Below are 15,293 nucleotides of genomic sequence, written 5' to 3'. Positions count from 1 at the left end.
TACCAGAAAGTAAGAAGTTGGTTTTACATAATATCGCGAAACAAAACGCCAGATAACATGTCTACAAATAAGTGCCATTTTGTGGTCCTCATACACACACCATAATAATAGTTGTATGTTTAATGCGCCGACAATCTATCAAGCAGTGCGGCTTCATAGCTTACCAAAGTCGTATTAAAAACATTTTGACAGATTTTTCAGCGCTGTGTGTAATGTTCTATATTCTCAATGGAACATTTAAAGTTTTGGTGTTTACTGGCGTCATCTTGCAGTTCACACAATATTTGCCAACCGTCCCGATTTTCCCGGGAGACTCCCGAATATCAGTGCCCCTCCCGAAAATCTCCCGGAGCAACCATTCTCCCGAATTTCTCCCGATTTCCACCCGGACAACAATATTGGTGGCGTGCCTTAAAGGCACTGCCTTTAGCGTCCTCTCTCACCTGTAAAGGAAACCATTATATATGTCTACGTTATCCATAGGTTTATCTATAACCCATAAAGTAGGCAGTTATTTCTCAGCGTGTGTTTATTCCAGCCTGGCACGTAAATACACTGACACACAATATCCGGATTACCATCTTGCATTGCTTCGAAACTACGGCAAGTAGTAAGGTCCAAAAACACAACAGAGACGAAGCAGAAGAACGAAGAAGAGACATGTGGACGACCACTAAGACGAAGAAGTACGCTTGCAAAATGATTGGAAAAAAATAATTTCAGTTCATCCTGGACAGCTCGAAGGGGAAGAGGTATGCCACCTGCAAATTTCGTAGATCAGACTATGTATATATATATATATATATATATATACAGACATATATATATATATATATATATATGTATGTGTGTATATACAGACATATATATAAATGTGTGTGTGTATATGTATATGTTTATATATATATATATATATAGATATATATGTATATATATACATGTATATATGTATGTTTATATACAGTATGTTTATATATATTTATATTTATACATGTATATGTTTATATATATGTATAAATATATTTGTATTGATATATATGTATATGTATATATATATATGTATAGATATATATGTATACATGTATATGTATGTATATATATATATATGTATGTGTGTATATATATATATATATGTATATATATATATATAAGAAATACTTACTCTCTCAAATTCGGAGGTCTCAAGGTTGGCAAGTATGGTTTACACATATCTCTTATGTATGACTGCCATCTACTAGTCACACTTATCATTACACCATGTACCAAATAAAATAGCTTTGTGGTTGGAAAGCACAACCAGAATTATGCCGTACATTAGGCGCACTGTCGCTTTTTGATAAAACTAAAGGATTTTAGGTGCGCCTTATAGTCTGAAAAATACGGTATACAGCTCACGCATGCCGCTGTCTTGTCCGAAACTTTGCCGTGTCACTATTTCATGAATGTTTGAGACGCTTCGTCTCTGTCTCTCTAGCTCTCTTTCTCACCCCCCTATGTGTATGTTGGGATGCTGGGACTTAATATGTCTCCTTTCCGAAACTTCCTGCATGCGACAGTAGTCTAGATGTAGCTTTAGACTTCCTTTTTTCCTTGGTTGGACGTTAATTTAATTTCGTGTCTGATTTCAGTATTTGGGGAGGTGAGAGTGGATAAACGAGGTAAGTTATAGAAGTCTTCTTGCTTGAGACAATTGGTAGAAAGGGAAGCAAATGTATGAAAAAAAGACTTTGTGGTGACAGATACAAAAGAAGAAACGGTGCCTCCAGCATCCTGGCAAACATTACTCATAATCCTGTTGGCTGATGAGGATGAGTCATAAACATTGGGTCACAATCATGTACAGTGCTCATGTCTGCGTTCCATTGAGGCCTTCAGTGTTTTTGTTCAAGTGGTCCGCACTGGTGTGTGCGTGCGCGTTGGTGACGGTCGGGCGCGTGATGTTGTCTGTTGTCTTTCTGCAGACCAATCAGAGGACGGCGATCGGACCAAGTTGGTGGTCGGAGTCGTGGTCGGAGTTCTCATCGTGGCCATGGTTATTGGTCTGGCGTACGGAATCTACCAGAAGAAATCCAAGTGAGTCACTGTGCATCTTATCACGAATACAATGCAACACAAACAGTTTGGTTCTTATCTGGACAACAAAATTTCCTATAGGAAATAGGTTGCCATTAGAAATGTCTGATAATATCGGGCTGCCGATATGAATACTTTCCCTACTGCAATTCCACATCAATTAAAAAGTTTATATACATAGCCCTTAATCACAAGTGTCTCAAAGGGCTTTCAAACGTGATTTAATATTACACTCTTAAAACCGGTATTCAAAGATCATGACTTTAAACTTATCCATCAAAGTGTGGACTGTCAAAATACTTTTTACGGTAAATAAAAACTGGCCAAATATTACCACAAATGTAATTAAAACCGTTTATTATTTACAGTAGTAATCCACTGTAAAAACAACAACCATATATTTTACGGTAGAAACAGTGGTACTGTTTGTCCATTTATATGTTGTAAAAAAACACACACAAAAAGTGAAATTGTCCGTTTTGCCATTGTAAAATATAGAATTGTGTATGTAAAAATATCATAATTACCGTATTTTCCGCACTATAAGGCGCCCCGGATTATAAAGCGCACCTTCAATGAATGGCCTATTTTAAAAATGTGTTCATATATAAGGCGCATAGAATTGATGCTACAGTAGAGGCTGGGGTTACGTTATGCATCCTTTAGATCAGGGGTGTTAAACTCAAACACAGAGTGGGCCAAAATTCTAAACTGAACAAAGCCGCGGGCCAAAGCTAAACAACTTAACATTTTAATAGGAACCCAAACACGTTTTGCATTGAATATTGAACAAGCAAGGCTTATATAACTTTATAGTGACATGCAAAATCGAGTTTTGTTGGTAGCGGGGGTGTATATTGTAGCGTCCCGGAAGAGTTAGTGCTGCAAGGGGTTCTGGGTATTTGTTTCTGTTGTGTTTATGTTGTGTTACGGTGCGAATGTTCTCCCGAAATGTGTTTGTCATTCTTGTTTGGCGTGTGGTGTAACAGTGTTAAAGTTGTTTATACGGCCACCCTCAGTGGGACCTGTATGGCTGTTGACCAAGTATGGCTTGCATTCACTTGTGTGTGTGTAGAAGCCGCATATATTACGTGACTGGGCCAACACGCTGTTTGTATGGAGGAAAAGCGGACGTGACGACAGGTTGTAGAAGTGGATGCTAAAAGCAGTAGCATGTTAGCATCGATTAGCTGGCAGTCACGCCGCAACCAAATATGTCTGATTAGCACATAAGTCAACAACATCAACAAAACTCACCTTTATGATTTCGTTGACTTTATTGTTGCAAATGCATCTGCAGGTTATCCATACATCTCTGTGCCATGCCTGTCATCGCCGGTAAAATGTGCAGACACTCCAGCACATTCGATGGGGGTCTGGCGGCAGACACTTTCGCATCTTCGGGCCAGTGGTGCAACTTGAATCCCTCCCTGTTAGTGTTGTTACACCCTCCGACAACACACCGACGAGGCATGATGTCTCCAAGGTTCCAAAAAATAGTCAAAAAAAACGGAAAATAACAGAGCTGAGATCCTGTGTTTGCAATGTGTTGAAAATAAAAATGGCGGCTGTATTACCTCGGTGACGTCACGTTCTGACATCATCGCCACAGAGCGATAAACAGAAAGGCGTTTCATTCGCCAAAATTCACCCATTTGGAGTTCGGAAATCGGTTAAAAAAATATATAGTCTTTTTTTCTGCAACATCAAGGTATATATTGACGCTTACATAGGTCTGGTGATAATGTTCCTCTTTAATGTTAAATTCTCTCGCTGCTGCTCTATTCCCGTGTTTTACTGTGTGACTGATCGCCTTGAGTTTAAACTCTGCGTCGTAAGCGTGTCTCTTAATAGGAGCCATTTTGGGGTCTTTACATAAACACACAGAAACGGCACGCCTCCCGTGGTCATATATCCCAGGATGCACCGTGCTCTACTTCTTCTACAAGGGAAAATAAGGTAGGCGGCTGCTTACCGTAAAGGAAGAAGCGCACTTCTTCTATGGGGGAAAAGAAGATCGACGGCTGCTTACCGTAGAAGAAGAAGCGCACTTCTTCTCTACGGGGGACAATTAAGTTGGCGGCTGCTTACCGCAGTTGCGAGACCTCCATCCATCCATCCATCCATCCATTTCTACCGTTTATTGTGGCTCAATATTGGTCCATATATAAGGAGCACCGGATTATAAGGCGCACTGTCAGCTTTTGAGAAAATTTGAGGTTTTTAGGTGCACCTTATAGTGCGGAAAATACGGTAATAAATAATTGTGTATTAATGATTGACGACTAGAGATGTCCGATAAATGCTTTAAAATGTATCATTGGAAATTATCAGTATCGGTTTCAAAAAGTAAAATTTATGACTTTTTAAAACGCCGCTGTACGGAGTGGTACACGGCCGTAGGGAAAAGTACAGAGCGCCGATAAACCTTAAAGGCACTGCCTTTGCGTGCCGGCCCAATCACATAATATCTACAGCTTTTCACCGTCACAAGTGAATCCAATGCATACTTGTTCAACAGCCATACAGGTAACACTTTGTGTGGCTGCATAAACAACTTTAACACTGTTACAAATATAGTATGCGCCACACTGTGAACCCACAAGAATGACAAACACATTTCGGGAGAACATCCGCACCGTAACACAATACAAACACTAGGGGTGTGGGAAAAAATTGATTCGAATACGAATCGAATCATTTATGTTGTGCGATTCAGAATCAATTCTAATTTTTCAAAAATCGATTTTTTATTATTATTTTTTTTTTTTTTATCAAACCACTAAACAGCAATACCATAACAATGCAATCCAATTCCAAAACCAAACCTGACCCAGCAACACTCAGAACTGCAATAAACAGAGCAATTGAGAGAAGACACAAACACGACACAGAGCAAACCAAAAGTAGTGAAACAAAAAAGAATATTATCAACAACAGTATCAATATTAGTTATAATTTCAGCATAACAGTGATTAAAAATCCCTCATTGACATTATCATTAGACATTTATAAAAAAAAAATTAAAAAAAGAATAGTGTCACAGTGGCTTACACTTGCATCGCATCTCATAAGCTTGACAACACACTGTGTCCAATGTTTTCACAAAGATAAAATAAGTCATATGTTTGGTTCGTTTAATAGTTAAAACACATTTACATTATTGCAATTAGTTGATAAAACATTGTCCTTTACAATTATAAAAGCTTTTTACAAAAATCTACTACTCTGCTAGCATGTCAGCAGACTGGGGTATATCCTGATGGAATCCTCTGTATTGAATGAATACAGAATCGTTTTGAATTGGAAAAATGTCATTTTTGAATCAAGAATCGAATCGAATCGAAAAAATCGATATATTATCGAATCGTGACCCCAAAAATCGATATTGAATCGAATCATGGGGCACCCAAAGATTCACAGCCCTAATAAACACATACCCAGAATCCCTTGCAGCACTAACTCTTCCGGGACGCTACAATGTTGGTTCTTGTCTGGAAAAAATATTTCCTATAGGAAATAATACAAATAGGTTGCCATCATAAAACAACGTGTAAAAATAAGTTATCATTGTAATAGGGCTGGGCTGTATACCGGTATTATATTTAATATTTGAGAAAGCGGTGTATATTTCAGACAATACCACACCAGTAAAGTGAAAACCATTTCAGGTGACTACCACTTAAGGCTCATGGAGGGAATGCCAAGAGTGTGCAAAGCAGTAATGAGAGCAAAGGGTGGCTATTTTGAAGATACTAGAATATAAAACATGCTTTCAGTTATTTCCCCTTTTTTTTGTGAAGTACATAACTCCACATGTGTTCTTTCATAGTTTTGAGGTGACAATCTACAATGTAAATAGGCATTTTTGAAAAAATGCCTATTTACAGGGTGATATTTGCTTATTTTCTCTCTGATAAGATCATTCTTTTCAGTAAGCAGATTTTATGTTAGTCTTTTACTTGTTTTAAAGGCCTACTGAAATTAGATTTTCTTATTTAAACAGGGATAGCAGGTCCATTTATGTGTCGTACTTGATCATTTCGCGATATTGCCATATTTTTGCTGAGAGGATTTAGTAGAGAACATCGACGATAAAGTTTGCAACTTTTGGTGCTGATAAAAAAGCCTCGCCTTTACCGGAAGTCGCAGACGATGATGTCACAAGGGTGAGGGCTCCTCACGTCCTCACATTGTTTTTAATGGGAGCCTCCAGCAGCAAGAGCTATTCGGACCGAGAAAACGACAATTTCCCCATTAATTTGAGCGAGGATGAAAGATTTGTGGACTAGAAAAAAAAAATAATAATAAAGTTTAAAAAAAAAAAGGTGATTGCCTTGGGACGGATTCAGATGTTTTTAGACACATTTACTAGGATAATTCCGGGAGATCCCTTATCTTTCTATTGTGTTGCTAGTGTATTAGTGAGATTAAATAGTACCTGATAGTCGGATGGGTGTGTCCACGGGTGTCTTGAGGCCAGTGTTTGAGGGAAGTCGACGGCAGATACAAGGACGGCGCAAACTCCACAGATCTCCGGTAAGAGGCGACTTTTTAACACAATTTTCTCACCGAAACCTGCCGGTTGACAAGTGGTCGGCATCCATGTTCGCTTGACCGCTCTTATACCATAGTAAAGTTTCACCTCCGGGAATTTTAAACAAGGAATCACCGTGTGTTTGTGTGGCTAAAGCTTCCCACCTCCATCTTTCTACTTTGATTTCTCCAATATTAATTGAACAAATTGCAAAAGATTCGGCAACACAGATGTCCAGAATACTGTTTAATTACGCGATGTAAAGAGACGACTATTAGCCGCAAATTGTGCTGCGCTAATATTTCCTGACAGTCCGTGACGTCACGCGCACGCCTCATCATTCCGCGAGGTTTTGAACAAGAAACTCCGCGGGAAATTCAAAATTGCAATTTAGTAAACTAAAAAGGCCGTATTGGCATGTGTTGCAATGTTAATATTTCATCATTGATATATAAACTATCAGACTGCGTGGTGGGTAGTAGTGGGTTTCAGTAGGCCTTTAAGGGTTTTGGTCTTAAATGATCTCAGTAAGATATTACAGCTTGTTGCTGAGATTTGATGACCTATATTGAGTAAAATATGTTTGAAACTAGAATATAAACTGTTGCAAAGCTGTGTCATCAACACTCACAACTATAAAACTACTTTTTTAAAGTAAAAATGTCTTACTTCAAGCATGAAAAAATAATTCATGCTGCCTGGGGTAAATCATTATGTCAAGATAATGGCACTAGCATTTACTTAATTTAAGAATATTTTTCAACATATTGAGCAAAAAAGTCTCTTTGTCTACCAAGAAAAGTGCACTTGTTATTAGTGAGAATATACTTATTTGAAGGTATTTTTGGGTTCATTGAGGTTAGTTAATTTTACTTGTTTTGGAAAGTCTTGACCAGCCAAATTTCTTGTTCTATTGGCAGATAATTTTGCTTTGTTCAAATTAGGGTTGGGCGATATATCGATATACTCTATATATATCGCAGGTTTGTCTCAGTGCGATATATAAAATGACTATATCGTGATATTCGAGTATATGTTATCACGCAGTTGCTTTTAGCTGCGGGCATTACACTGCATGCCTTTCCCACTCTCATGTTTCTGCTTCTCACAGACAGCAAGCGCACCTTCTTACATACGTCACATACTTATACGCCCACGAGGAGCAGAGAGATAGCAGCATGGATAACGTTAGCTGTGATGCGAGTGGTAATACGAGAGAAAGAAGGTGGGAATCTGGTAACAAATGAAGGAATAATTAATTCCCAAGAAAAACAGTACATCGTCTGGCGGTGCTTTGGCTTCAAGTGGGAATATGTCGAACAGATAACTTTATTTGTCAAGTGTGGTGCAAAAGCGTTGCTACAAAAAGGAGCATTACTGCTAATATGCAGCATCATTTGAAAAGTCACTTGCTAGAGAATGAATAGTGCTTACTTCGCATGTCAACATCTCCATTTGGTGCCACACCAACAAAATGCCGAGGCAACCGATCCCAGATCAACACCGTATGAAAAAAATAGTCAACAACATGAGGAGATAACGTCCGCAGTAACCTACCACATAGCGATTTGATTTTCTATTATGCAGCTCATTTTTATTGACAGCTATTGAAATATCTTGTGTGACATCATGCACAAAAGTGCACTTTATTTGTTTTAAACTATTGTATAGGTGCCGTTAAGCTGAAGAAGGAGTCCTATCGGGTCCTTTTGGCTCATAGGACTCAGGAGGCAGTGGACAGGTACCGACAGGCCAAGCGGTGGGCAGCTTCAGCGGTCGCGGAGGCAAAAACTCGGACATGGGAGGAGTTCGGGGAAGCCATGGAAAACGACTTCCGGACGGCTTCGAAGCGATTCTGGACCACCGTCCGCCGCCTCAGGAAGGGGAAGCAGTGCACTATCAACACCGTGTATGGTGCGGATGGTGTTCTACTGACCTCAACTCCGGATGTTGTGGTTAGGTGGAAGGAATACTTCGAAGACCTCCTCAATCCCACCAACACGTCTTCCTATGAGGAAGCAGTGCCTGGGGAATCTGTGGTGGGCTCTCCTATTTTTGGGGCTGAGGTCGCTGAGGTAGTTAAAATGCTCCTCGGTGGCAAGGCCCCGGGTGTAGATGAGATCCGCCCGGAGTTCCTTAAGGCTCTGGATGCTGTGGGGCTGTCTTGGTTGACAAGACTCTGCAGCATCGCGTGGACATCGGGGGCGGTACCTCTGGATTGGCAGACCGGGGTGGTGGTCCCTCTCTTTAAGAAGGGGGACCGGAGGGTGTGTTCCAACTATCGTGGGATCACACTCCTCAGCCTTCCCGGTAAGGTTTATTCAGGTGTACTGGAGAGGAGGCTACGCCGGATAGTCGAACCTCGGATTCAGGAGGAACAGTGTGGTTTTCGTCCTGGTCGTGGAACTGTGGACCAGCTCTATACTCTTGGCAGGGTTCTCGAGGGTGCATGGGAGTTTGCCCAACCAGTCTACATGTGCATTGTGGACTTGGAGAAGGCATTCGACCGTGTACCTCGGGAAGTCCTGTGGGGAGTATCGGACTGTCTTATTGTGGCAGTCCGCTCCCTGTACGATCAGTGCCAGAGCTTGGTCCGCATTGCCGGCAGTAAGTCGGACACGTTTCCAATGAGGGTTGGACTCCGCCAAGGCTGTCCTTTGTCACCGATTCTGTTCATAACTTTTATGGACAGAATTTCTAGGCGCAGTCAAGGCGTTGAGTGGATCCAGTTTGGTGGCTGCAGGATTAGGTCTCTGCTTTTTGCAGATTATGTGGTCCTGATGGCTTCATCTGACCGGGATCTTCAGCTCTCACTGGATCGGTTTGCAGCCGAGTGTGAAGCGACCGGAATGAGAATCAGCACCTCCAAGTCCGTGTCCATGATTCTCGCCCGGAAAAGGGTGGAATGCCATCTCCGGGTTGGAGAGGAGACCCTGCCCCAAGTGGAGGAGTTCAAGTACCTAGGAGTCTTGTTCACGAGTGAGGGAAGAGTGGATCGTGAGATCGACAGGCGGATCGGTGCGGCGTCTTCAGTAATGCGGACGTTGTACCGATCCGTTGTGGTGAAGAAGGAACTGAGTCGGAAGGCAAAGCTCTCAATTTACCGGTCGATCTACGTTCACATCCTCACCTATGGTCATGAGCTTTGGGTCCTGACCGAAAGGACAAGGTCACGGGTACAAGCGGCCGAAATGAGTTTCCTCCGCCGGGTGGCGGGGCTCTCCCTTAGGGTGAGAAGCTCTGCCATCCGGGAGGAACTCAAAGTAAAGCCGCTCCTCCTCCACGTCGAGAGGAGCCAGATGAGGTGGTTCGGGCTTCTGGTCTGGATGCCACCCGAGCGCCTCCCCAGGGAGGTGTTTCAGGCACGTCCAACCGGTAGGAGGCCACGGGGAAGACCCAGGACACGTTGGGAAGACTATGTCTCCCGGCTGGCCTGGAAATGCCTCGGGATCCCCCGGGAGGAACTAAACGAAGTGGCTGGGGAGAGGGAAGTCTGGGCTTCCTTGCTTAGGCTGCTGCTTCCGCGACCCGACCTTGGATAAGCGGAAGAAGATGGATGGATGGATAGAAAAGAATAGAAAGTATTTTATTGATCCCTGGGGGAAATTCAGCACCACAGTTCGCTCACAATAGACAATTATAATAATGATAAATAATACAATTTATATCATATATTATATATGTAATATATGAAGAGTTCATATGCAAAAGCAGATAAATCCATTTTGACCGATTCTGTATATTAACGATTTTCTGCCTGCTGGTGTTGCCGGTACATATACAAGCATACAATGGTTTACTTAATATCAACATAAGCAAGTCATGAAAGCCTAAACTTTTAAGAAATGCTGATGTAATGAATGGCTTTCAAATAAGAGTGTTTGATGTGGTTTTACGTCAAAAGCAGATATATCCAAATTATGATATGTTGCAAAAACAGATATCTCCAAAATCGTTTTCTTTGCGGTCGTTATTTCGCATAATATTCAAGATAAAGATAGAGAGAAAAACAGAACGTGAAATTTATCGAAAGCCACATTTCAAGGTAACAACTGTTCACATTTCTTTACTTCATTATTTAACAGTTTCGATCCCTTGGTGCGTATAAATCTACCTGTCCCTGCGAACATTGTTTTTTCGTACTTGCTAACCGGACATGCTTTTTTGGAACTGTGACCTCACATATTTACCTTGTGCTTTTCAGCACAAAATGAAAAAACAAAAAACAGTGTTGCAATGAAGACGATGTTTTATTAATAAAACAAGCACAAATGCTCAACCTGGTTTGCCTATCAAAAACACTCCTGTGCAGATAACAGCTCACTCATCATCGCTATCGACATTAGCTCCATGCTCGACAACATCGTTTAACGCAGCGGTGTAAAACTCACGGACACGCGTGCTAGCGCCAACATCAAATAACTTCAACACGTCAGTTTTTTTCGCTGGCTTAACAATGTTCACAGGAGAAGCTTCCAAGTGATTCATGCGTGGACAACAACACTGAGTGAGTCCGAGCGCGCTGCCATTTTGTTTGTCACGTGATCCCGTACTGCAGCGCTGGTTGGGCAAACGGATATATCGGCTTTTGTGATAAATGATCCATGGCGCTTATCGGCCTTTGCAATAAATCGCTGAACTAAATGACGTTAAAAGCGGCATTTGTCTGCATTTGCAAACAAATTGATTTTGGTATACCACAATAGAAGTGGTGGACTATATATTACCGAGGCTGGGCTAAACTTTATCAAAATGGCGTTTATCGGTTTTTGCGTATGAACTCTTCATATATTCTACATTTAAGTACAGTCAAAAGAAACATGCATTACACAGTCTTATGGCTTTCGGTATGAAGTCGTTCTGTGTTGCATTTTGTTTGGTGTTGCATTGATAGACTTGTCCTGCTGTTCACTCTGGTGCAGACCGTATTAGAGGAGTGATTATATGCATCAAGTGTTCATTCAGGGCTAAGGCAAAATATCGAGATATATATCGCGTATCGTGACATGGCCTAAAAATATCGAGATATTGAAAAAAGCCCTAGTTCAAATAAAATGTTTTGTTTTTTTTCTTGTTTTTGAACACTGACTGTTTGCAGTGTACACTTGCAGCTGCATCGCCGTTTAAAAAAGAACTACCTTTAAAATCAAGCTGAAACGTGTGCTGTTTGACAGGCAAGGGAGCTGGAAGACCGGCGAAAGGGAGAACGGCTCCTCTGAGGAGGAGAAGAAGCTGGAAGAGAAAGTGGAGGAGAACAGTCAAAAAGCTGAAGTGTAGAGGAGGGGCGGGGGGGGACGAGCGAGCATCCTTTGGGAATGTGAAAGGTACGATCAGCAAACATTGCAAAGTGGCACTGAATAATATGACTGAACATTGTCCTCCTCATCTTGTCCTTGCAGTGAGAATATGGAACTTTGCACGTTTCGCCTCACCTCATCTTTTGGGAAAAAAAAAACAAGTGTAAAGTTTGATTTCAGGGATAATTTGACTACACATCGAAACCGACCTGTGATTTAAAAAAAAAAAAACCAACCCACTACCACCACCTGCGTGGATGCTGTCTGCTTCACTGGATCCACATGTAAGTATGTTAGGATCACCTCACCTTTGTTAGAAACTTGAACTTTTTGGTTTAGTCGCTGCAAGTGGAATCACTTTTTAGACCAGTTTGCCTTTGCTGTAAAAACCCGTGTAGGCCTGCGTCACGTCAATGTTTAGTGTACATATGTTTGGGTTCGTTCAGGCAGGCGAGGAGAAGTCGCCGGAAGGGCTGAGAGGCGTTTGCTTAGTCGTGGTTACAAATTGCAGGAAAATGTTTGACATTTTGTTGTCAAATAGACAACGCGCCATTTTGCTTCCTTTTTTTTTTTTTTTTTTTTTTTCCAAATGTACTGTATGTTGGCCGTAACCACTGGATGACACACAAGCAGGCGCAACACCCAAAAGCAGTGAAGTTTGCAATGATTTGCAAATCCTTTTCAATTTATATTTAACTGAATGAGCTGCAAAGACAAGATACTTAACGTTCCAACTGAGAAACGTCATTCTTTTTTGCAAATAATCATAGAATTTAGAATTTAATGGTAAATGGGTTATACTTGTATAGCGCTTTTCTACCTTCAAGGTACTCAAAGCGCTTTGACACTATTTCCACATTCACCCATTCACACACTGATGGCGGGAGCTGCCATACAAGGCCCTAACCCCGACCCATCAGGAACAAGGGTGAAAGTGTCTTGCTCAAGGACACAACAGACGTGACAAGGTTGGTAGAAGGTGGGGATCGAACCAGGAATCGTCAGGTTGTTGGCACAGCCACTCTCCCAACCGCGACACGCCGTTCCAATGGCAGCAACACAATGCAAAAAAGTTGGCACAGGGGCATTTTTACCACTGTGTCACATGGCCTTTCCTTTTAACAACACTCAGTAAACGTTTGGGAACTGAGGAGACCAATTTTTGAAGCTTTTCAGGTGAAATTCTTTCCCATTCTTGCTTAATGTACAATTTAAGTTGTTCAACAGTCAGGGGTCTTCGTTGTCTAATTAAGGCTTTATAATGCGCCACACAGACCGGTTTGGACTAGTACCTGCACTCTTTTACTACAAAGCGACGCTGTTGTAACACGTGCAGAATGTGGCTTGGCATTGCTTTACTGAAATAAGCAGGGGCGTCCATGAAAAATACATTGCTTCAATGGCAAGATATGTTACTCCAAAACCTGTATGTACCTTCATGATGTGTAAGTTACCCATGCCTGGGGCACTAATACACCCCCATACCATCACAGATGCTGGCTTTTCTACTTTGCGCTTATAACAATCCGAATGTTTTTTTTCCACTTTGATCCGGACGACACAACGTCCACAGTTTCCAAAAAAAATTTGAAATGTAGACTCGTCAGACCATGGAACACTTTTCCACTTTGCATCAGTCCATCTTTGATGAGCTCGGGCACAGCGAAGCCGGCGTTTTTTCTGGGTGTTGTTGATAAATGGCTTTGGCTTTGCATAGTAGAGTTTTAACTTGCACTAACAGGTGTAGCGACGAATTGTAGTTACTGACAGTGGTTTTATGAAGTGTTCCTGTGCCCATGTGGAGATATTCTTTACACACTGATGTCGCTTTTTGATTCAGTACTGCCTGAGGGATCCGAGGTCATGGGCAGTCAATGTTACATGTCGTGATTTCTCCAGATTCCCCAAAACTTTTGATGATGGAGAAATCCCTAAATTCCTTGCAGTAGCTCGTTGAGAAATGTTCTTAATCTTTTGGACAATTTGCTCAAAAAGAGGTGACCCTCGCCCCCTCCTTGTCTGTGAATTACTTAGCATTTCATAGAAGCTGCTTTTATACCCAAGCATATCACCCACCTGTTCCCAATTAGCCTGTTCACCTGTGGGATGTTCCAAATAAGTGTTTGATGAGCATTCCTCAACTTTCTCAGTCTTTTTGTCCACTTGTGCCAGCTATTTTGAAACATGTTGCAGGCAAGCAAATAGTAGCAAAAAATAAAGTTTTCCAGTTTGAGCGTTAAATATTTTGTCTTTGCAGTTTATTAAATTGAATATAGGTCGAAAAAGGATTTGCAAATCATTGTATTATGTTTTTATTTACCATTTACACAACGTTTTGGGGTTCGTAGATGGTGTTATGTATGCGCTCCATCAGTTTAAAGATGTCCGTCATGCTTCTTTCTGCCTTCTTTGTAAGAATAAATGCTTGTTTCTTCAGTTAGTGATGTGCACTATAGGAGTCGTATTTCCCATGGCAGTTTGCATCCAAAAACATCTGCTAGAGCTCAAAATGTGGTAGACCAGGATGTCGTTGTGAAGTATGAACTTTTTTGTTGTTGTTTCTATTTATGTTGTACAAGATGAAAGATCCTGGTCGGCAAAATAAAAATGAAAATTATTTTTTTTCATCCCACCTTTTTAAATCGGACACGAAATGTAGTTAATTTTCATGTCGGTTGCTTCGCGTCTGCTCGAATGAACGTCTCCGCATGCAATGACGTCATCGGACCTCGGAGCAACCCACCCGGTGTGGAAACAACCAATTGGAAGAATGACCAAAGAAAAGTGAAAATTGCCATGCAAGTATTGTAAATATCTGTTTTGACTTTTTTTGTACTTTTGTTTAAAATAAAGTGGACATTTGGAAAAACACAGGACTATTGTCTTTTTTTTTTTTTTTTTTTTAAGGATTATTCGTGGAACAAGGCAATATGTAAATATGTTGTACATTAACTACAAAACACTACACTACACTAGTATCGACCACTAGATAAAGACCAAACCAAGTAGAGTGCACTGTTTGGTATCGTGGCGTCTGATTGGCTCAGCCTCAGGCAGCATTATTGTATTAGATTAAAATAGTGTAAATGGGACTAAATTGTGTTATTTGTGTCTAAGGGGCTCTCATAGTGTTCCAAATGTATTTAAAGGGAGTGAAAACGTTTTTTATGCTCTTACTATCAAATTGTAGTGTCGAATATGACTGTCCAAAAGGCCCCAACCAGGGTATGATATTTAGCTTGTGGACTTAATGCCAAACAGCCATTGGAGCGGGGGCGTCGCCAGACAGATTTCACTGGGGCATGTGCCCCAGTGTTGATCTGCAGTGCCCCAGTAAAAATGTCACCAATTACAAAAAAACGCTTCAGAGGTTTAAGTCTACATAA

At 41.1% G+C, this 15,293-nt stretch overlaps 1 protein-coding gene across 2 annotated transcripts in view; it reads left to right on the top strand.

Moving 5' to 3' along the window:
• The window catches only part of alcama (activated leukocyte cell adhesion molecule a), a 154,885-nt gene extending 140,107 nt beyond the window's left edge, over positions 1 to 14,778 (top strand). The window contains exons 13-16 of one of the 2 annotated variants that reach the window (XM_061878044.1): positions 1,629 to 1,658; positions 1,962 to 2,073; positions 11,785 to 11,934; positions 12,010 to 14,778. In XM_061878044.1, coding sequence (XP_061734028.1) covers positions 1,629 to 1,658; positions 1,962 to 2,073; positions 11,785 to 11,887 — 245 coding nt within the window. In that variant the 3' untranslated portion in view covers positions 11,888 to 11,934; positions 12,010 to 14,778. The remainder of the gene's footprint in view (positions 1 to 1,628; positions 1,659 to 1,961; positions 2,074 to 11,784; positions 11,935 to 12,009) is intronic. The other variant, XM_061878046.1, reaches the window with a different exon arrangement.
• The last annotated feature ends 515 nt before the right edge of the window (positions 14,779 to 15,293 follow it).

The sequence above is a fragment of the Nerophis ophidion genome, linkage group LG18 (genome assembly GCF_033978795.1).
Source record: "Nerophis ophidion isolate RoL-2023_Sa linkage group LG18, RoL_Noph_v1.0, whole genome shotgun sequence".
NCBI lineage: Eukaryota > Metazoa > Chordata > Actinopteri > Syngnathiformes > Syngnathidae > Nerophis > Nerophis ophidion.
This window is presented reverse-complemented; position numbering and strand designations above follow the sequence as displayed.